The sequence below is a fragment of the Harpia harpyja genome, chromosome 7 (assembly GCF_026419915.1).
Source record: "Harpia harpyja isolate bHarHar1 chromosome 7, bHarHar1 primary haplotype, whole genome shotgun sequence".
Taxonomy (NCBI): Eukaryota; Metazoa; Chordata; class Aves; order Accipitriformes; family Accipitridae; genus Harpia; species Harpia harpyja.
Genome location: NC_068946.1, coordinates 45,394,824 through 45,417,462, shown reverse-complemented (window position 1 = coordinate 45,417,462; position 22,639 = coordinate 45,394,824). Strand labels below are relative to the sequence as shown.

Genomic DNA, 22,639 nt, shown 5'->3' with positions numbered 1-22,639 from the left:
GCAGAACAAGCTGAGTAGACAAAACAGAGGTTAAAATGCTGATAACTTGGTGATATCCCATACAGAGGGAAAGACTCAGGAAAGAAGGATCGTACATGGAGCTGCAGGACAGGGCTGGAAGACTAGCCTGCAGTAAAATAAGTAGACTGCCAGACTGAATAAAGTGGAACTCAGCCTCCTTTGTATACCCCTAACCACCCTGACTAGTATAGGCTTAGGGCATTGTCAGTCTTGGGTTAACAGTTTTTCTGTGTAATGCAAGGCACAACATCCAGACTATAACTTGGCCCGGCTCTTCAGTGAAAGCATCTCCCAAGGATATTTAAATCTCGCCTTCCATTTACAAAAACAGATTATAACTGCAGAAATAAATGATGGGAGGTAGATGTGTAAAGAACACTACCAGGTCATTAAACATCTAGTTCTCATGACCTAAGTTTGCAAAATGGCATACCAACCTGAGATCTTTAATAAAGCAAAAATGTCCCTAGATATCTCAAGAACATAGAGGTCTCATATTTTTTTTATGCCAGTATAAATCAAGTTTGGAATTCTTGGAAAACTTGCAGAAAATATTTTGACCATATCACTGCAGGCCTGAGGCAGAAAAATACTTTACAGGAAGAAAGACAGATGAGATGAGTATCCTAATATCAATTTTCTGCCTTATAAAATGTTATTTTTTGAGTTGATAGCATTGTTAACATGAGATCTGATAACAGCTGGATTTATTTACATTGAAAATATTTGGAGAGGTGAAACTCTTTTCAAGATGAAAATCTGTGTGTGAACCTGAGTCTGTCTTTGAGAGATTTTAGTGGAATCTGCTGCTTCTCTCTCTGAGCTTGCTCACACACAGAGCTTTTTGAGTTAAGCATTCTCCTCAGCTCAGTTGATTTATTAGCCTCTGAGCCAAAATGATATTTAAACACCATAAATGGTAAATGTTGCTGAGGCAGTCCTTTCGCACGGCTCAGACTAGGCACTATTTGGCAGTTAACCACATGATTCTGGCAAACAGATTCCTCAAGTATAATTAAATCTCTTATAAGACTAAACACTGCAAGTTGTTTGCAGCATTCTGAACATAAGGCAGCAAGCCCTATTCTTTGCATGTCCTTGACTTGTAACCAGTTGTAGCCCTGAGTTATTGCATTGAAGGTGTGTATGTGCAGTGCTGTAGCTGACCCTGCTTGAGCTGGGGGCTGGACTAGACGATCTCCAGAGGTCCCTTCCAGACTCAATTATTGTGTGATTCTGTGCAGTGTTGAACATGCTGAAGTCCTGATATTTCAGCAGGAGATGTCAGCATTCTGCAGCTCACATTAAAAAAATCTTCAGTACACCTGGGTAGGCAAATGAACAAGAAAATTTACTAGAATAGCTGATGCCCATAAAACATCAACTGTTTTGACTACAGGCTAGGTAAAACCCAGGTCCAGTCTTTGGAAACCTTAAAGTTTGCATCCTGATCTGGATTTTCTTCTTCACTCCAGTTTCAACAGTAAATCTGGGAATGGAAATGCCGCAGTGCAGTTATGGATTCTGTTTTTCCTTCTCTCTGAGTGTATAGGTTTATCTATATCTTTTACCTTAGAAGGTAAATAGTTGGTTGCATACTTGCAGTTAAACTGGTACATGTGTGTTTTACAATTGATTTGTAGGAGGTTAACTCTTCAGGGCAGCATGAATTTTCCACTTTTTCTTTTACGTATACACCTTCAACACAATAACTCACCCTTGCTTATCAATATAAAGATGTTTACAGTGGTGTTCAAGCACCAAGTTCTGATCCAGGTCCAGGATTTAAAAAATTCAAGTGTATTTTGGCTTAGGCCCACAGCTAACATTAAGACTCCTCTTGCCATAATTTCCAGTCTGCAGATATGTGGAGGTTAAATTTATGTAAGGACTCTTTAAGTCCTGGATTGAGAAAAGTCAAATAATAGGAAAACATTTTTTATTCCTTAAATTTCTATTAATACAGGTTAATAGATAAACTGATGTTTGATACAGTAGCTGTAGATGGATTAACTTACTATTGATTACACAAACACAGGAAAAACAGAATAAGAGATTAATAGAAATAGTTGTGTATCAGAGGCAATATATCTCTTTTCCCATTGCCATCCAAATATGCTGAGAATCTGTATTTTTGTAAGAAACTGGAAAAGTTTAAATTCTCCTTAATCTCTGTGGACTTAATGCACTAAGTGGCTTTTTTAAACATAGATTTGGATGCTTATTAGAGTGTCTTTCTAATTAAAAAAATGAACCCTTAGGGGTAAGGCAATGCTGTGGGAAAAGCCTATATTATTTTTGCTTTGTAGGAAACATATGTGGGTATATAAGGTACCCTTTAAATATCTTGCTTACTATTTCTGGTCTCCCAGGCTGTGTTTCCCACTGAGCTGTGTATCTTATTACTTGCTGTTTCCCAGCATTCATGCATATTAAAGCCTGAGGAAAGGCAAAAATCATAGGAACCATATAAGTGGGATCATTGTGGTGGACTTTTAAATCTATCACCCTGTGTAATGCCTTATCAAAAGCCTGTTGAAATGACAGAGAGACCACTGCTCAGCAGAGAATTCTCCAGCTGGGCTTATGTATTATGCCAGACCACAGCTCTGCGCAAAAATTGTTAAACTTCTTGATCTCATAATTTTGTAAAAGCCTTTGGGAATTCAGTGCTGTGTATGGAGCCTTTGAGAAAATTATAGTATATTCTGTATTATCTTGCATGATTTGACCTGCACAAAACCAACAGCTGTGGTTAAAAAAATTACAGTAGCTTATAAAAACTACCACAAATAAACTAGTTTCATGGTCTGAAAACAAGTTATTGAAATGTACCTGTGTTTTATCAAGCCCACCCTATGTAGTGCTTTCTGATGTTCCTCATTAATTGCTTTGGCATGACCCACATGGGGGGAACTTAACTGCGGCAGCAGAAGTTGATTGGGGAAGGGAAAGGAAATGGAGGGAGAAAATTAACTGCCCGGGGTAGAATTTTTTCAGTCACTATGGCAGTACTGCTATGTGTTAACTCTTATATTTCTTCTTTTCATTCTTAGAGGTGAACCTACTCCTACTTGAAAGTAATAAGTAAGAGTGGTGAGGGAGATGTTAAATGGCTACAGGTGATTAGAGCGCATTAACATAATAGGACGAGATCGGATCTCCTCTTTTCCACATCCTGTTGATTAAGCTTGAGGATGCATGGATATGTAACAAAGTCATGCCTTTATGTTAATGTCAGACAAAATTTTCCTTAGGTTCCATATTTCCTTTCTGGTGCCAGATGTGCCATATTTTTATTGTCTGTAGTTTTGGCAGCAAAATTACCCTGTGGTGTTACAAAAGAGGTTGTTTCAGCCAGAAGCATAGTCACTTGCAGTGTCTGAGCTAGGAGCTGTACCTGTGCTTTCTTCTCTTCCTTCCCCCTGCTTAGGGCCCTGAAGCCAGCTGTTACTGAAAAACATAGAATTCTGAACCCCAGCAGAGTTCATGTGGTGAAAGGGTCGTTGGAGGAATAAGTGAAAGCAAGCCCTAATACTGGCCTTTTGTTGTGTGCAGCTTGCTTACTTGTGTCCTGTTTTTCTCATCTCCTTGCCCTCCATTTTCCTGGTGCAAGTCACAGATTTTGTTCCTGATGTATGAGACTAGCTAGCACCCAGCTGTGGCCAGGGAATGTGAACTTCTACGGTTGTTACACTTTCTGAAGCTACCCTTTTGCAAATGGTGCCTGGTTTTTTTGTGTATAGTTTTCCTTGCACTACTTTCCTGACAAAATAATTAGCCAAGTGTTTTCAAAAAGAAGTGGAATCACACAGTATCTTTTCACCATAAATGGGAACAGGAGTTATTTGCTTAAGCTTGAATGAGCAGTGTCCCTTCTTTTCCCAAGTGCCCTCCAAAATCAAATTGATTGCTGTTTTTCCAAACAAGAGCTGTAAAGGTTAAAATTGAAGAAGCCCTTAGGTATATCAAAATAAGCTGTGAACATGTACAGCACTGCGATCTCATGGTAAAATTGTGAAATCTTAAAGCCTTCATCAGAGGAGCACTAAGTCACTGCATGGTGCTATGTAATAAATAAACAACTAATAGCATTTACAAGCTTCAGAAGAATTTGAAAATAGTTAACATTCAGGCTTTGTAATTTGGCCTCTGCATGATTGTATCAGTCCCTTCTGAGAAAACACAATGATTTTAGACTAAGACTAAATAAAACTAAATAACATATCTAAAACTGTCTGTGTTGTCTTGTGTAAAACATCTGTGAGAAACTGAAGTTGTCAGTAGTCAGTTTAATTTTTTTCTAAGTCTAGAAGTCCACAATATCAAATGTGAAATAAAGGAAGAAAAGTTGCATGAAATGAGCCCCTATGGTTTCTTAATGAACAAATAGTGTTTATGGATTAGAACTTAAGTCTTTTTAATTGCAAGTCAAGAAACATTAGACAATTTTTGTGATATTCTGCTTAAGTTGCTGGTACAATAAACATATGCTACCGATCAACATATACTACTGGCCAATGGTAGCATAAGATTAGAGATCCCCATTAAAAAAATATATTGAAAAAGTAGGGGAGAATGCTGTGTTTTGAAGAAAGCCTGTTCAAGTTGTCATGGAATCAGTCTTTTTAGCCATATATTTACTGTATCCTGGATGTCACATGTTTGAAAAGGAATACTGGTTGCCTTAGCCATGGTAGCTTCTAATGGATGTATCACATTTAAAAAGGAATACTGGTTGCATTAGCCATGATAGCTTCTAATTTTTGAGCTCTTACATAGAACAGATTTCATATCTGTTGGTGCACAAATGCCTTCACTGCCCCTGTGCTCCAAAGAACATCAGCAATAGAAAGGGAGATGCTTTTACTCCTGCTTTGTAATACGTATTGAGAAATCAAGTATTACTTCAAGGACTAAATCAAAGTGCATATGCATTGGTATATGATAGGTTTACAAGGATAGGAATGTCTTCAGAAAAGTTATGATATGTGAAGTTGCCTTTGTTTCTGCTCGTGGAGTATTCCCCAAGTTTTCAACATTTCAGACTTAATAATCCATCTTAATGTTCTGCTGCGTGATTACACTGTCTCCCCTAATGCAATAACTCTTTTGTGTCTCCAGTAACTTCTCTTGCACTGTTGAAGCTGTACCCTTTAAGTTTTTTACTACTTATAAACCATAGACTTCTGGGTTTTGATGCTTACCGTCGTAATTTTCTGTTTAAGCACAGAATGGGTATTCATACAAGAGGTCAGCATAAACCTATGCAGTGCTTAAATTTAGTGTAAAAGCTACTTTTAAGATTTGTGTGACAGTGAGGCAGGTTCTGGCCCCCTTCATTTCAATTTGACAGCTTCACTTACAAATAGTGAGCACTGATCAGTAGCAATGGCGAATTGTTCTTCATCCTTTAATCCCGCAGGCCACTCTTTTAGAGGTAGAGGCCTGCACCCTCAGTAAATCTTCTTAATGTCACTCATATCAATAGGTCTCCTCACTAGTGTAGGATACATCTGCCTGAGATAGGCCTCAGTTTCTGAGGTTAACTTTTTTGTAATCTTGTTGGGTTTGTGATTCATATATGCAATTACCGTGAATTATTTGCTTGCTTCCTTTTAATGTTTATGCTCTGTGCAAGAAGGTGGTTTTATTCCAGTACATGAAACTTTAATTTCTGCAGCACATATTTTGGAGGAGTTAGCATTGCTGAAAAATTCCTTTTGGGAAATGATTTTGCTATATTCCTTCTGTAGTTGCTTGCCCATTTCTTTTGAATAAGCTGAGGCTGTTATACTGTATTGTCTTCCTCGATTACAGAAATCCATTTATTTAGACTACAAGGAACAGGCATGTCAGTCTAATAAAGCAAAGAGCCATTTGCGAGGGATGTGGAGTGCTGCTAGTACTTAATGCTGTTTGTACCAGGGCTCTGCTGGAGGCAACTTGGTCTGTTCTGGGAGAATTGCTGTTAGAGCAATTTCTTTTCTGGTCACTGTTAATGCTCTCATGGAAGCTGTTTCAGCTCTTTTTTTTTGTTATCTGTCCTTCTCTGAAGGCTTGAACTTCTCTGATCATACCCCAAGTCTGTCTGTTTCTCTGTTGGTCTAGAACCACACAGCTGCTTTTATTTTCCTTTCTCTGCTCTCTTTTTATTGCATATCTGCCTTCTCAATTTGCAATGTTATGATTTCAATAAAAGGGATAACAGAAACATTATTGTTTGTGTCCTTTTCTTTCTTTTTTTTAATGCCTCTTTCCTCTCTTATTACTTTCTTGTTTTTTCTTTTTCCTCCTTTCTTCTTCTTTTCCTCTTTTTTCCCATTATACGGCTTTCTGCTTTCCCTCCCCTGTCTGTTGTAGTTTGAGGGACAAAGGGATTTTCTGCAAGGCATTAGAGTAGTGAATGAGCATGTGCTGATATTGCTTAGCGCAGCAGTTGTTTGAAGCTGTTTCCCTGAGTAAACAGTAGAAAACAGGAATATGGTGAACCACAGCAGTTATTACTGTAGATGGATTTGACTCAACCTCATGGCTATTTTCTCTACAGCATTAGTCACTTACAGGCAGGTACTATAGGGAGCCCTAAGACTGATCAGTGTGACCCAATGGTGAACCAGGCATTTCAGGGTAGTAAGTCCATAACACCGAGCTGAGTAGGTCTCAGTCAGGTCCCATATTTCCATTCTCACATGCATCAATGTCTCACTGCTCAGTGCCAAGAAAAGACCTACGACATAAGCAAACGAGACAAGATTTTGGCTAGAAAAAGCTTTGCTAGAGAAGAGGAAAAACTTCCTCTCCAGGCAGCTTCCAAATTTACATTGAGCTCAAATAACCCTGGGACAAGCTTAACTTTTTGCCTCCAGAAGGTTCAGTGGACTTGCTCAGTGAGGTGCTTTCAGTTTTTCTAATTACTATCCTTTTATGAATGGTGGTTTTTTTCTAGCCTGGCACTTTGTGTTACTTTTGCTGTAATATGTTTTGGATGATCTTGATATACCTTTGAAAATTTTGAAGGTAGGAATAAACAAAATGAAGCTATTTTCATGTATGGACAGAAAGTAGGGTTGGCATTTTAAAGGCAAGACGTAAGAGGTCCGAACTCAAGCTAAGCAAAACAAAAAGTGTATCCAAGTGACTGATAAATATTTATGACTTCTTACATTTGGTCATGATCACTGCTTTGGCTTCAGAAGTGTCTTTGCTCAGGTTTTTAGAGCAGATCTCTCCTGGTCTAGTGTACCGTATAGGTCACAGTTAAATGATCTTGCTTCATAGCCTCTGAATCCAAGACAGAAGAGACCACTGTGGATACTGGAAATTACATATCTATCACAGGTAGATTTTATTTTTAAGAGGGATTAATTTAACTCCAACACTCATCATTTGATTAAAAAAGCCCTAATCTAACAGTTTGTTTTGTGATATATGTTGATAATCTCAGGTTTCAATCTTTCCCATCATCAATCAGTTGGCTAAGTGTAGTACAGGAAAGGAGTATGGTGAACTCAAACCCATTTGATATTGACCGTGTAACAATCTAAATGGTTTGTAGTTTCATACACAGTGGCAAATCTTATATTTCTGTGAGTTTACATTTTTAACTCATCAATCATGAGAATAGCAACTTGTAACACATCTTAAGATTTTTATGTGAATTTAGCAGTGATTAAAGGCATTGAATTGTTGGTTACTAGATGTTGGGGATTTTCGTTGCACCTGAGCATATGTACTTGGGGAAAATGAGTGTAAATTTCTATGTGATACTCTGTGATATCTGTTAACAATGATTTAAGAGGATCCCTGGAGGAAGGACAGTTCCATTCGCATTTCTTGCCTTTCTGCTTGGACTACTGGCAAGGCAAAACAGCTATATTGGGTAGTTTCAGTGATTTTTGCCTTCTGAGAGCTGAAACAAGACCGCTGACTCAAAATCAGCTTGACCCTAGGTCAGTTAAAATTTGTCATGAAAATTGCAGTAAGAGACCCCTTTTGTTCTCTTCTTGACTTCACAGAAAAGAAGAGCAGCAAGAAGGCAGAAAGTGCACAGGCTGCCAAGTTAAACAAGACATTTGCACCCATCTTCCTTAAAGGCCTGACTGACCTCAAAGTAATGGATGGAAGTCAAGTGATAATGACTGTGGAGGTATCAGGTGTGTAGCTATAGAACAGTATTATTCAAAAATTTTAAGTCCTGTTGCAAAGTATGTGCTTTTTTCCACTGTCCTTTTCTTTCAGCAGGTGTCTTCAGATGCCATTTTGCAATTTCATGAAATCATAATCTGAAGTTTAAAAATACTGAAAGGGTCAAATTTAAATCTTTCCATGATCCTGGCAGTTGTTGTTAGCAAATCTATTATCACAAAAATATCTATTTGAAAGTGAGGCTGGGAAAAATTGTTTTAAAATGTATCTTGCACATAGTGGAAAACATGTAACTATTGAAATTTGCTCAAGTATATTAGTTCTGGACTACCAAAACCATATTAGGGTTTTCTGTTTCTTTTTAATCTGTGCAGGTTGCAATTCTTTGTATGTAACTGTGTATAGTGAGTACGGTATTGATGTACTTGATGTTAACACTATGGAATGGGTCCAGACTACAAGGAACCCGTTTTTTTAAAAGTAAAAGCTAGATTCGTCTAATCTGATCTGCAGGGTGGAAGAACATTGTCCAGTGTTAATGTGTTCAGACCTGTACAAGTGTTTCTTTATTGAAATAATAATAATAATAATAAAAAATGATGATGTTATTATTGGGTCCTGCTGTTGAACTAAAACTAAGTCTTAGTGGACTTGTAATACCTTTTGTTGTGAACCAAAAAAGATTAGTGCTGCAGGAAAGAAGAGTCCTGGTATGAACTTTGGTAATAGAAACCCTCGATAACCACCTTTGTGGGATCTAGAACTCATTCTCCGTCTCTGTTGTATACATGCCACCCTTATTCATCTGTATTTTAACTGTAATAAGACAGACTCAGATCTATTCCACATTACACAGCATCAACAGAGTTAATGAAATTCCTGAATGTTTTGAAGAAGAAATTACAGAATCAGGTGACAGAAAACAACCAACCTTGTTCATTTTCTTAATCAATATATGGTGGGGTTTTGTGCGTATCTCTGATTTTTGTTGTTTCCTATTTTTCAGCTAACCCACCTCCTGAAATTATCTGGCTGCACAATGGGAAAGAAATCCAGGAGACAGAAGATTTCCACTTTGAGAAGAAAGGCAATGAGTACAGTCTGTACATCCAGGAAGTATTTCCTGAAGACACAGGCAAATACACCTGTGAAGCCTGGAATGAATTAGGAGAAACTCAAACCCAGGCTACATTGACAGTACAAGGTATAAAGTTCTTCTCCACCTTAGGAAATGCTAAAAGAAAATAATTCTAATGTGCTGGAGGAGTGTCTATTTAAAGTACATGAGTGTTTATAAGGTCTGTTGTGAAGGATGCTAGGAGTTCTCAGTCTCTGCATCTGAATTAAAAAAGATATTGAGCAGAAGCAACATTAAAAAAAATCTTTTTACTCTGGAACATTATGTTACTATTTAAAAAATGCATTCCTCAGTCCTACTCCTAGGGACAGTGCAAAACTTCTGCTAAATGCAGCTTCAGATTATAACTACAAGGCTTACTTAGCTATGGACTTAATGTAAACCATTTAATGATGTTTTTCTTTCTAATTAAAGCCCTGAGTATTTGGAAAAGCTGTCTAGGAGCCAGGTATCCTGGCTTTAATATTAGCATTGTAGTGGTAGCAGGTGATGAACACATGATTTCTGCAATTTGAGAACTAGCTGTGAAAAAATTGGCTTTGAATCTCCACATATGATGTAAATCCCACAGTAAACACAGTACCTACAAACACCCTGCGACTGGGCGTTCACTACCTTCATGACAGGGGACTTCATTTCATCTTGCTGTATGCCAACATTTTTCCATTTTCATTACTGAGAATTATTGGAAATTAATGGGAGACTTTTATTATTTTTAATGTAAAGGATCTTAACCCCAGGATTTCAGAGAGCTGGGCCTCCAGGGGTGGGTCTGTAGTCTGTTGTCACTGTCTGCTCTGAATTCAGACCTTCCTCTATTCTCTAAGCTCCCCTGAGTTCTACCCTCAGGGTCGGTCTTCTATATTAAATGCGATTTTATGCAATTATTAATGATGATTTTTTACATGAGCTCTCAACTGCACAGCAGTCATAGTACTGTCACTTGTCCTTAAAGCTATTCCTACCCAAATTCTCTAAGGAAATATCTTCAAGATTCCTTTTAGGGCAGCTTTAAAGTCCCTTTGTTTTGGTCTTAATATTACCTTGGATCGAGCCAGTAAAGTGCCAAGTAAACAATTAATTTTAGTACCAACACAAGTTACTTCCAAATTTAAAGCTTGACTTATTTTCAGATTAAAAACTTATACCCTGCATGTTCAAAATAACTTTGCATATCTGTGATTGCTTTCCCTGAAATTAGTTAGCTTGTTAGTTACATTCAAGCTTGGCATTTTTTCCTGATTTGTAAACTGTGTTTGTAAACTACAGAACCTCAGGATGGTATTCAGCCCTGGTTCATTAGCAAACCGAGATCAGTGACAGCAGCTCCTGGGCAAAATGTCCTTATATCCTGTGCCATTGCTGGAGATCCTTTCCCCACTGTTCACTGGTTTAAAGATGGGCAAGAAATAATGCCGGGAACAGCATGCGAAATCCTGCAAAATGAAGACATCTTCACACTGATCTTGAGGAATGTGCAATCTCATCATGCAGGGCAATATGAAATTCAGCTCAGGTATGTTTGCCATGAAAAGGGCTTGTTCCCTTTGAACAATTAGTTATATTTACCCTCGGGTTGAAAATCCCGCCTGAAGAATACAAGAGTTCCCTCCTATTGGCTCAAAATGGTAGGATACTAAAGCAACAAAATATTCCTGAGGGATGAAAAGAACTAATAAAACTCAAAAAGGAAAGAGGAAACACAATAAGAGTCAGAAAGAAGAACAAAGCAGTATAGAGTTTCCTTTTGGGATCCTGAAAAACAAAGCTTTGTGGCAGCAGTATGGGAAGAAATTTGGGTTTCTAGCAAGGGCAACCACAACCAACGTCTTGATTTTGGAGCTATTGTTTATCATGCTTGGCATCTCTCTGGATATTTGTAAGGATGCCTGCTTTCCATGGGAACAACCTAGCCAGGAAGGGCCATTCCACAAGATTATGATCCATCTCTTTAAGGGGAGAAAGTGTTTCTTAGCCATGTTTGAAATGTCTGAATTTTATATGGAAGTTGTAGTCTCCTTTTTCTGATGCTTCTTTGAAATGAGGCACCCTGATGCTTCTTGTCATTCCTACAGAATTTGGAAGAGCTGTTTGGAATTTATTTTTTTTCCTGGTAAAATAACTGCCCTTTAAATGAAGAATCAGATTTGCTGGTTCTTTACCTCTTAGAAAGTGCCACAGCATTTTCCACCTCCAGTGATGAAGATTCGGTGTAATTAGAGATCCCCTATGTGCTTATAGAAAAATTAGTGTACAACTTTAAACTGATGTTATCATTCTATGCTATTTACTGTGCATAGATGTATCGCCTTACTTGGCTAATATTTGTGACTTTCTTTATTAAAATTTATTTAACCATCATGGACATTTGAATCCATTACAGTGGAAGAAAATTATCTGCTCTGCTCCACATGCTAGCTCTTGAATGCACACAGATTAGTCCAGTAGGCAGTTTAGACAGATACTGCCCAGTATTACGAGGTGTTAGGACTGCAGTTCTGCACCACTTGCACTTGCCTGGTTTATGGTGGTTTTTGCCTTTTTTCATGCTATTAACAAGTTATTTTTGTTTCATATAAGTCAGTCTAGTACAATATTTAAAACCTGAATCGTCCTTTGCCTGCTTGCAAAGAAATTATCCATGTCTTCCTAACCAAGCAGGGAGGGCATTGCTTAATAGATTTAACCCGTTTAGCCTCTAAAGAGTGAGTTTAATTTTTTTATAGTTCTAGTTTATTTTCCAACCAGTGTCGCCCAAATGATGGACATGTCACTGTGTAGATGCCTAGCTGTAAGGTATGTTTCCATAGACTATCACAGGCAGCCACAAACTAGCCTCAGTATGTTTTAGTATTTGAAGTCAGACAAGGCACTCACTTTTCACCAGAAAAGGGTGCTTTAGAAAATTATAGGTGTTGTATATCAATATTTTCTATAACAAAGTTTTTCTACACTTAATTTCAAGTCTTATGACTAACATCTATGTAGGTAGAGCCATACGTGCCATGACCTTTTTGCAAATAAGCTCCTTGGTAGATTTAGACCCTTTGTACTCTGCAATAAATTGTGAACAGACTCATTTCAGAACAATTGGTTTGTTCACAGTCAGCCCAGGTCATCCAGGGCATTCATAATGCTGGTTTGTGCAGGTCATGTCTACATACATTCTTGCATCTAAGAAAAGTCTCTTTGGGGATCAGTGGCATTTCTAACACTCAGTACCTCTGGCGGGATTAGAAATGCCAGTTCGGTTTCGTTAAGGTCACTAACCGCTACCTGAGAGAGCAGGCCTAACTGTGAGAATTGCTACCTTCTACTGGTACATTTCCACACTTCAGTTTGTGTGCCCTGAACATGGGCATCTTCTCTTATGATATGCTGGTGGTTTCACTTGAACTGAAAGAGAATGAGATATTTCAGCAAAACTTCAGGGGTGGAAGAAGGAAAGAGAACAGGAAGAACAAAGGAGAGCTAAGAGGGCTTTGTGGAAGACTGTTGTGGCTGACTTGAGCAAGTCAACATTAATGATGGGGTGTAGTTGGTGATTACCCAGGCCAAATTCATCACTGGAGACCTTTGTCAAAGTGGAAGCCTGACAATATCATGACTCCAGAACATAACAGAATGTACACTTAGAAAATAAATTGTTTCAGAAAATTAGCGGAGGAGAACAATTTTTGGGGGCATGAGAAGAAGTAAAGCTCTAGCTAGAAAACAACACAGCAGACTACATGCTAGTTTCAGTTATACCCTAATCCTTTTACTGGAGAAATAGCTGGGGATCCCACAAAGATCAGTGCATTCATGTTGGCATTTTCTAATCCATAATGAGTAAAGCTATGCTGCAATTAGAGCAAGGGAAATGCTGATACCTCTTTTTACCCTGCTGTCATTTGTAAAATTTCAGTTACCGTTCGAGGAACAGAAAGCCATAAGCTTTTAGGTAATTGCTTATATACTATGAATAACAGAACTGACTGCCTCAGGAATACCCAAGGAGCCAAATGTCAGCTATATATGTTTGTAATAGAGCTAAAATAATTTTCAGCAGCAAATAGTCTTGTCTAAATAGCTTTTGAACTGCCCGCATTTGTCTTGAATACTTGATTGAGAATTGTTTATATATTCAGAAACAGTCTTAACAGTACCTGAGAGGAGAGCTGCGTTTAGTGTCTTTCTCTCAAAAACTACTAAAATTCCATTAAAACTATGGAATAACTGAGAAACCACAAGTCAATACACTGAAGAGTTTATAGAGAAGTTGACAGTGGGCTATTTTTAAACATAATCATTTTCTTTTCAAATAAAATGTGCAGCTCCTTTTCATGTATTAATTTTAGAAGCATGTTGCATAGCTGCTTTTAGGGAGTCATTCCTTCTCTAACTCCCTTAATTTAGTCTGGGCATAGTTTCCTACCAGTGTTAATTATTTTCCAATTTTCTTCTCCATTATTCTTAAGCTCTAAATTCTGTCTTAATACCTCCACAATTCTCCTTTTGTGCTGGCTGCTCACAAATTAAAACTCTGGTCTTAAAAATTTGGATTTAACAAAAGATCTATTTGTCTCTTCCTAGTTCTTTCTTCTTTCATCAGAGTGAGCTGACAAGGGTATGTAGCTCAGTGTGATCCATGAATGATTGCTGGTTGGCTTTCTGTCTTTCCATCCCTCAGCATTATTTAGAGTATGTTTGCTTTGCCTTTTACTATATAACAGACTACTAAGTCTGACTTTTAAGAGGGTAGTCATTGTAGCTTCTCCTGGTCCTTGTTTTAAACCTACACAGACCTCTGATTCCTCTACACTTGCATTCTTCATTTTAATTGCCCTAGTAATGTTCCATTGAGCCTGTTATTGCTCAGGCCTCAAGGAATGGTGTTGCATAAATATAAAAAGAACAACAGATTCACCCGCCACTGTGGTTCATCTGTTGAAATTTAAATATTTTACAGCCTGCAAAATCCTGGCTCGTGCAGATGAGGGATAAGAAATCAGTCAGAGTCTCTGTGAAACCATCGTGATTGAAATGGGAAATAACAATTCTTTTCTGACTCAGAAAACCAGACATCTTTTTCTCCTCCTGTCCTTTGCATACTTCCAGTGATGCAAGAACTGGTATGCTTTTATCCCAGTATGACTTTCCCATGTTCTTTCAGTCAATGTGTACGTCGTAAATGAAGAGGTAAGCAAAGAAATTGGGAGTACTGAACAGAGACTGTGTTTGTTGAGTAAAGCCTTTATTTTTATAACATCACAGTCAACATGAGTGACCTCAAAAATCCTCCTGCAGTTCCTTAAACAAATCATCTGCTTTGTTAACCTTTGTCTTCTCAGATGCTGAGTATTTCTCTTCTCTCCCACTCCATCTTCCATAGAAGTTTGGTTAGTGTTGATTAATCTTATTTAGAGATTCTGATAATCTGATTAAAATCAGAGGTAAACATTCATCTTATAAATCAGTGGTACCTTGAATACTCTGCAATTCACATTATATAAAAAGCAGTTGTAAGATTAAATTCCATTGCACCAAACAGCAAATATAGTTCTGTCTTTCTGTAAAATACAGTTGCAAACCTTGTTTTCTGCTATCAACACATTGTCTATTTTTAGGAAAGAAAACCATACCCCTTCCCATTCCATTCTCCCACTCAATGCTGTAAAATGCAAACAAAATGATTGGTCTTTCAGGTATAAAAAGCTTTTGGCCAAACCCTCAAGTGAGGTAAATCAGTGCATCCTCTTTGAAGCCGGTAGAGCTGCTCTGCTTTATGTCAGCTAAAGTTGTGATCCAGTAGATTAGTTGCTTTCTTTGGGTCTAAACCTTCATGAAGTCTGGACTTTCTCTGCATTTAACTAACTCACAAAAGAGTTGCAAAACCTCATTCTGAGGCTTTGAAGTTACCTGCACTGAAGCACCAGCTGTAGCTAGGGATCAACTTCTTTCCCCCTTTCAGTTCATTCTTAAAACAAAATGTAATTTACTCTGCAATACGTGTTTCACACTTGGTAGGCCAGTAGGAATTTTCAGTGTGTGAAACACGTATTGCAGAGTAAATTACACTGTAATTATCAGTGCTTTTTTTCCTCTTCCTCCAGAGAGTGCTTCCTAGGGACACGCAGACAATAAGTCTCATCTAAGGTTCAGTGAAAATATTTGAGTAGATTCTGCCAAGAAACTAGTATTTCAAGATATTTTGAACATAAAAGCCATTCCAGGGAAAACTGATCCCACAATAGGACAGAGAGCTATTTTTAAAATTGCTTCAGGCTTTGCAGCTGGGGTTTTATTTGTTTTTGGTGGATTTTTTTATTATTATTCCTTGACATTTTAAAGATAAGTCCTGTGCATGGGCATTCTACAGAACAATACTGCAAAAGTCAACACTTCCAGACACTTCTTTATAGCATAGCTACTAAGCATAGGTTTTATCCATGTCTATCATTATTCCACAATAATAGAGACACTAAGATCTGTCTTTGTCTAGGGTTTTGTTGATAAAATGCCAGCACAGAGAACCTCAAGTTGCAGAAGTAAGATTGTTATTGCCAAGATTCAAAACAGCAAAGACGTGAAAGACTTGAAGTAGTACTTGTGTACTGCAAAGCTCTATTTTTTCTAGCTGCCTCCACATATCTTGCCTTGCCTACATTCTGAAATTGCATAAATGTAAAAGTATTTACAAAGTTTCCAGAGTTATTCTTCATTGAATTTAGCATCTAAACCATCCAGTCTTTATTAATTTTTCTTGGCTTGTTTCTCTTTTTCCATCTTGTGATCTCCAAGGTGAGTCAGTGTTGTTAACTTCACCTTTTTAGACTCTGCAACTGAATTCAGAAGACAAAATTATGTTCTCTCTGCTCCTAAAATCATTAGCAAAACTCACTTTGATTTCACTGGGAGCAGGACTTTCCCTGAGAAGGCTACACTTTTGAACAGGGATATGATGAATCAGACACAGACTCAAGATTTGTATCCAGTGGTCTAGTTTTCAGCCATTCACTTGAATCAGAAATCATAATTAAGATCAAAAAACTACCTTCTAAATAATTTTTCCATCTAGGTACTTCTATGTCCCACTGTTGCCATAATTTGTAAGTACTTCCCAAGGTTTTAAAAATAGATAGAACAAAATGCTCTCCTGCTTTCTCACCCCCTCCTTTATTTTCCAAACCCTGTGAAAAATAGCTTAGTTTAGAGAGGTTTACTTTGCCTTCCTTAGTTGCTTCTCAGCCTATGTGAAGAATTTGCAGAGGGAAAGATGCATTGCAGAAATGGGGCCTGCAGAAATGCTATTCTTCTTCATAGTAGTCAGGACCACATTCAGTATCCCTAGATCCCTCTCCTGGGAGACTGCTGTCTCTGTTACTTTAACCTCTCCCACTGGTGACACAATTGTTGTAGGCAAATATTTTTGCCATACAGTCACGACAGAAGCTGAGCAGTGGTGCCTCCCTATTTGATGTATGCTGTAAATTGTCTATACTTCAGCTTGCGTAGCTTCTCCTACTTTGTCAGCTTTGGATTGGTTTTAAATCCTAAAGGAAGAGTAATTGAGCTCTAGGAGAGTTACAGGAGGGATCTTCTGGTAAACCAACAGCCTGCTAACAGCCCTGTAGCAGTGGCGAATGAGAAAGTACTTGAGCAGTTTCAGAGTGTGTCTGCTTTTCTTAAAACCTTCTGAGAAGCAGGAAAGAATTCATGAGTTTCAATAGTGGCAAAAGGGGCCAGTTGGAAATGCACTGTTTGAAGACAACAGGTTGTCAGCACTGTTGGTACCCTGCCATTATTTGATGCCAATCAGTGTGTTGGGAGGTGACGTGCAATTCTTTCTATTTATCTTTCCGTATGTCTTTCCTTTTTTCTATTTTTCTTGCTTCCAAAGGGAGGTCACACATAAGAGGAAGTAAGAATGGCAAGTCTCCAGTGCAGGACTGAGTTACTCTCTGCATTGACTTGGATCCTCTCCTGCCATTTGGACAGTTTCTCTTTGGTACTCAGATGTTCTCTAGCCTTTTGTATTGAAGGAAATTCAGGTTGTGGCTTTCAGTGCTGTCCTTATGGATTGCGTTCAATAACAGTTTCTAGTGTACATATTCTGACTTGTTGGACACGAAGTGTTGAAAACATATATATAGCTTCTTGTTGGTAATGGTCTTAAGGTCAAATAAGATGTGTTCCTTCCTGCAGGGCCTTTGCTTTGCAATTCAGTTACTTTGGTCAACCCCACTAATTTCTTCTTGGCGTTAAAGGCTTGATTTTCGTATTAGGCTGATCCACTGTTTCATTTTCTAAAGCAACAGAAAGCAAGGGAAATCTATCTGAAAATGTGAAGGCACTAATTGCTGTTACAAAGACGTAACTTAGTGCTGCATCTGTGTTAATGATCCTGCTTACTGTGTGACTTCATTGCAAAGTTGCAAATGGGTGAAATTATAGTTTATTCACCCAGACAGAACCTTATCTAGGAATGTATTTCCATGCACTATTTAAAAACCAGGTCAGACAATATGTTTATGGCAAACTAACAGAAAGGCACTCCTGCATCTGTGTTTTAAACTTCAGGCCAAAGTGGACTTGAAGGTGCTCTTGTCTAGCAAGTCTTTTGAAAGGAGAATACAGCTGGGAAAACCCGCCTCTCTTTCCTTCCTCCCCCCAATGCACATCTGTTTTGCTCATGTCCAGGAAATGTTTTCAGTAGCAAAAATTATTTTTGTTTGAAAAAGAAAAATCATCCAGGAGTTTGTAGTCCATTTACAAGCTTAAACTGGGAAGGTCAAAAGTTTTTTCACTAATAAAAGATATCTCCAGTCCTTAATCGGTTCAAGTCTGTTTTTTTAATAGCAGTTCAGGGGAGCAGTGGCAACAGTTACACAACTGCTGTCCTGGGGGAGTTAAATTTTGCTTTTGGCATCTCCTGTGTTAAGTGGAGAAGAGCCATTTGGGGCTAGAAGAATGATATATATCTGTGGGAGGGAGGGAGCAGCAAGGGTGGGGGGAACACTTTAATGAATTCTTTAATGGGAGCCCTTTCCAGAAGGCATCTATGGTATTCCTCTGCAAAAGGAAGAATAAGTACTCAGCACCATATATGGTGACACTTTTATGTTTTTTAATATAAACATGTACAGGCTGGAGCAATCTATGTAGATGGGTTTTGCTGATTGGTTGGGCTGGCAGGAAGGGAAGGAAATGAGACCCTGCTTTTAATATCTTAACATTAGAAAACTTAAGAGCTTGGTTTTGAATAAATAAACAGTAGGCAGAGTTGGAAAGATTTTCAACTTTGCAAAATAGCCCCTTCCTCTGCCTTGATTTTCCAGCTTTTGTATTTGTTTTCCTTTAGCTTGTTTGTTTGCAGCTGTTTCATTCTGTAAATTGCTTTGATTTTTTGTTTGGGGAGTATGTGGTTCCCAGTGTAGACAGCAACAGAACAGTAAAAGCTGTTTGAGATAGCTTGGCTCCAAATATAAAGGGACCAAATCCACCTCAGTCAACCACCACAATGCTGGGCATAGGAAAGGAGGATGCCACACTGGGTTTGAGGTGCTTTAGTGCAACACACAATCACTTAGCTGAGGCAAGTTACAGTTTTGGAGGGAGAAACCTCTGCTTTTCTGATTTCAGTTAAATATTTCAGGAACCAAGTTGGAGAATGCAGCTGCCAGGTGTCTCTGATGTTGCGGGAGAGTTCAGCTTCCAGAGCAGAAATGCTCAGAGAGTGAGTATTTTTCCCAGGGACTTGCATGGGTGGGTTCTATTTTTTGCTCTGTTAATTCCCTGCCCTTACAGACCCAGGCTGGCTGCTGTTCAACCTAATCCCCAAATGTGACCCAACAAATTGTTTTCATCATACAGGCTAAGCACACTGTACCAAGCCAGAGTAGAGAAGATCTTTTTTGTTTGTGCCCTTATATGGCTCCTGAAGTCATCATTGATGCAATGAACTAATGGAGTGTGCTCCTCTAATCAACCTCCCCTTCTATAAACACATTTTGTTCCTGCTTTGAGATTGTTCCCTGACATTTTTAAACCAGCCCCTTTCCTGGCTCTCTCTTTCTTTTCTTTTTCGGATCATAGTGGGAGGGAAACAGCCAGCTCTGGAGAGCGAAGAGATGGTGGAGACCATGGTAAACTAACATTTGGTAGAACAAGTGGCTTTAGAAAGAACAGCAGTGAAACCAGAGCAGCTGAGGAAGAGCAGGAAGACGTCCGAGGAGTGCTGAAGAGGAGAGTGGAAACTCGGGAACACACAGAGGAGAGCTTGAGGCAGCAGGAAGCTGAGCAACTTGATTTCCGTGACATTTTAGGCAAGAAAGTCAGCACCAAAAGTTTTTCTGAGGAGGAACTGAAAGAAATCCCAGCCGAGCAAATGGACTTCCGTGCAAACCTGCAGCGGCAGGTCAAACCCAAGACCTTGTCAGAGGAGGAAAGGAAAGTTCATGCTCCTCAGCAGGTGGACTTCCGCTCTGTGCTGGCCAAGAAAGGCACCCCAAAAACCCCGTTGCCAGAGAAGGTGCCACCTCCTAAACCAGCCATTACAGATTTCAGATCTGTGCTGGGCTCAAAGAAAAAGCCACCTGCAGAGAATGGCAGCGCTAGTACCCCAGCACCAAATGCCCGCGCCAATTCTGAAGCTCAGAATGCGACCCCCAATTCTCAAGCCCCTGTTGCCAAACCAGCAGTGAAAAAAGAAGAGAAGAATGACAGAAACTGTGAACATGGGTGCGCAGTGGTGGATGGAGGAATAATTGTGAAAAAAGCTGAAAACAAAGTAACAGCAAGCAAACCGCCAGCAAGCAAAGGAACAGCACCCTCCTTTACAGAGAAGCTTCAGGATGCTCAAGTAGTAGATGGTGAAAAATTGGTCTTACAATGTCGGATTTCCTCTGATGCCCCTGCAGCTGTCACCTGGACTCTAGACAGCAAAACCATCAAATCATCAAAGTCCATTGTCATCTCCCAAGAAGGTAAATTAATTGAATTACAAGCCAGCTGGATGGCACACTGTTATATCCGGGTCTTGATTAATAATATTTAGTTCATTAAAGGTAACGGAATACTTTATTTAAGTCCTGTGCCAGTAACTGTTTCCAGATGCAACTTTCTTGTTATTTTAGTGGAGTACACAAGGAACAGTATTGTTTGACATTTCTTGCAGATTCTCCTTTAACAGCTTGCAGATGTAATTTTTATAAAGTTGAACTTCTTGCATTTTTAAATGCTGTTTACTTTGCTAACGCTGTTTAAGGAGCTGGTACATGACATGTATTTAAGCTGAACTTTAAGGATGAGAACATTGAAAACAGAATAATATTACTGCTGGTTTACAAATTCTGATTTAATTCTTCTGTATGTTTAATATTTCAGGCTTCTTATTGCAATAAGAAACACAGAAGCAAAGAGGGGTTGTGTTATAGAAAGACATTACTAAAACTTCAAGTTACATAGTTAAGATCAGAGTTGAGAATTGATTTCAAGTGTATTTAATGCCCCACCACAGATGCTTCTGTTGCCTTTACAGACACTGAAATATTTGAACCCCACTGGCCTGACAACTTTTAACTAATTTCAAAACAGTACAGAGTTTGGTAAAAGTCCTCAGAGAGAACACTTACTGTTGTCAGATTGAGTCATTTCTTTATATTCCACATTCTGGATAATCAAACCCTACTAGACTGTTTTTTTATGAATGTTAATATTGTATCTAGACAAAATATATTTTCCTTGGGGCAAAAATAGGGAGGATAATTGATAATACAAAAAAACTTTACTTCATATTTGTTTCATAAAACACTAAGGGAATTATATAGAGAGTGACACTCTCCTGCGTGTTGTAGTAAAAAAGTTCATGTTCACACGAAGAATTATAACTTGACACAGGGGTCTGCAGTCTTAATTGTGAATCTTTCTTCATTTAATCCAGACTATTTTCAGTATTATTAAATGAGAACTAAATGAATATGCACAATGGCTCACCACAACCAGTCAATCTTTGTGCCATGTTCCAAGCACTGAAACACGAGGACTGATTTCAAATAGATGCAGTCAGAAACAACGTTGCCTTCAGATGGGGGCTGGGGGGTGGGGGGAAGGTACCTGAGTACTACATTAAGGGGATACCAAAGTAAGTAGATGGAGAGGGGGAAATGGTTGCAGGTGCATTATGTCTAGCATGTGTCTGAAGTAGCATAAAAAATTTATGAGCACGTGATGATTTTCACCAGAAGGGACTGTATAGAATAGAACTGTCACGTACATGAGAAAAAGTTGACTGGTGGTAATGCCATCCTTGTAAAAAGGACTGACAGAATCAGGAAGGTGGGAGACTGCAATTTAATCAGCCTTACACTGGAAGCAGTATTTCAAGGGTGTTCTTGGAGTTGCTCAGAGTGAAAAGAAATTATGCATCCCAAAGTTTTATGTCTCCTATCAAAGTACATCAGATAAACAGCACCTCTGTATCAAAGCTTCTGAGCTATGGTGGAGCCTCCTAAAGTCCTAAAGCTTTAGTGTTGTGGTGCTGCAAAAAGCTGTTTTCTTGACTGAAATAAACTGAGTAATTGACTGTTACAATCCCCCAACTCATATTTACTTTATAAATGGTACTATGGAGCTGAAAATCCAGTGTAGTTGTGTTTACAGTGAAGTGATCCTCATGTACAAAAATGCTCTACCACCTGCCTGAGCAGAGCATGTGACTTATCCCATCCAGTTTGTCTGGGCTAGGCGACACTGTTGGTCATAACACCTCAGAGTTGGCATTTTGTCAGAATGTCACACTTTAGCAGTGCTTTCCACTGAGGTAAGGAGCAAAGGTCACCACTGGATAAGGAATCCTCTGTTTCAGGACAGCTTCTTGCAGGGAGTGAAGAAACTGTCCTTATGTTTGAGTTGTACCTGCATTATTACACTAGTATCATGCTTAGGTAGTCAGTATTATCGGTACTTCAAAGTCATGCTCTCTTTTGCACGTATTTGCAGAGGATCTTAGAAAGAAATATTACACAGGGAAGTAAATGCTACAGTTTTCTCCTTTAATGGAAAGAAATGGAATGAGGATTAGAACTACTTTTTTTTTTAAACCCTATTACATACCCTCTGTTACACTGAAGGGATGCATTGCATGATGGTCAATTTAGGTTTTTTCCTGATAGTACCTGCTAGCTTTGGCACTTGGAGAAGAATGTGTTGCTGCTCCCCCACTGTGAGATGCTTTCATGCCAACTGTTAAGTAATTAACTAGGTATGCATGATACTTACTTTAAGTAAGTTTCAGTTTTCTTAGAGATTGATTTTTCTCTTTTCCCCTAGTTAGGAACCCATAAATAGTTG

General features: G+C 38.6%; 1 protein-coding gene across 6 annotated transcripts in view; it reads left to right on the top strand.

Moving 5' to 3' along the window:
- Window positions 1–22,639, top strand: part of MYLK (myosin light chain kinase) — a 224,632-nt gene that overhangs the window by 128,861 nt on the left and 73,132 nt on the right. For all 6 annotated transcript variants that reach the window (XM_052792708.1, XM_052792704.1, XM_052792705.1 and 3 more), the window contains 5 exons: window positions 8,040–8,177; window positions 9,176–9,373; window positions 10,577–10,823; window positions 18,945–19,025; window positions 19,385–20,274. In XM_052792708.1, the coding sequence (XP_052648668.1) occupies window positions 8,040–8,177; window positions 9,176–9,373; window positions 10,577–10,823; window positions 18,945–19,025; window positions 19,385–20,274 (1,554 nt within the window). The remainder of the gene's footprint in view (window positions 1–8,039; window positions 8,178–9,175; window positions 9,374–10,576; window positions 10,824–18,944; window positions 19,026–19,384; window positions 20,275–22,639) is intronic.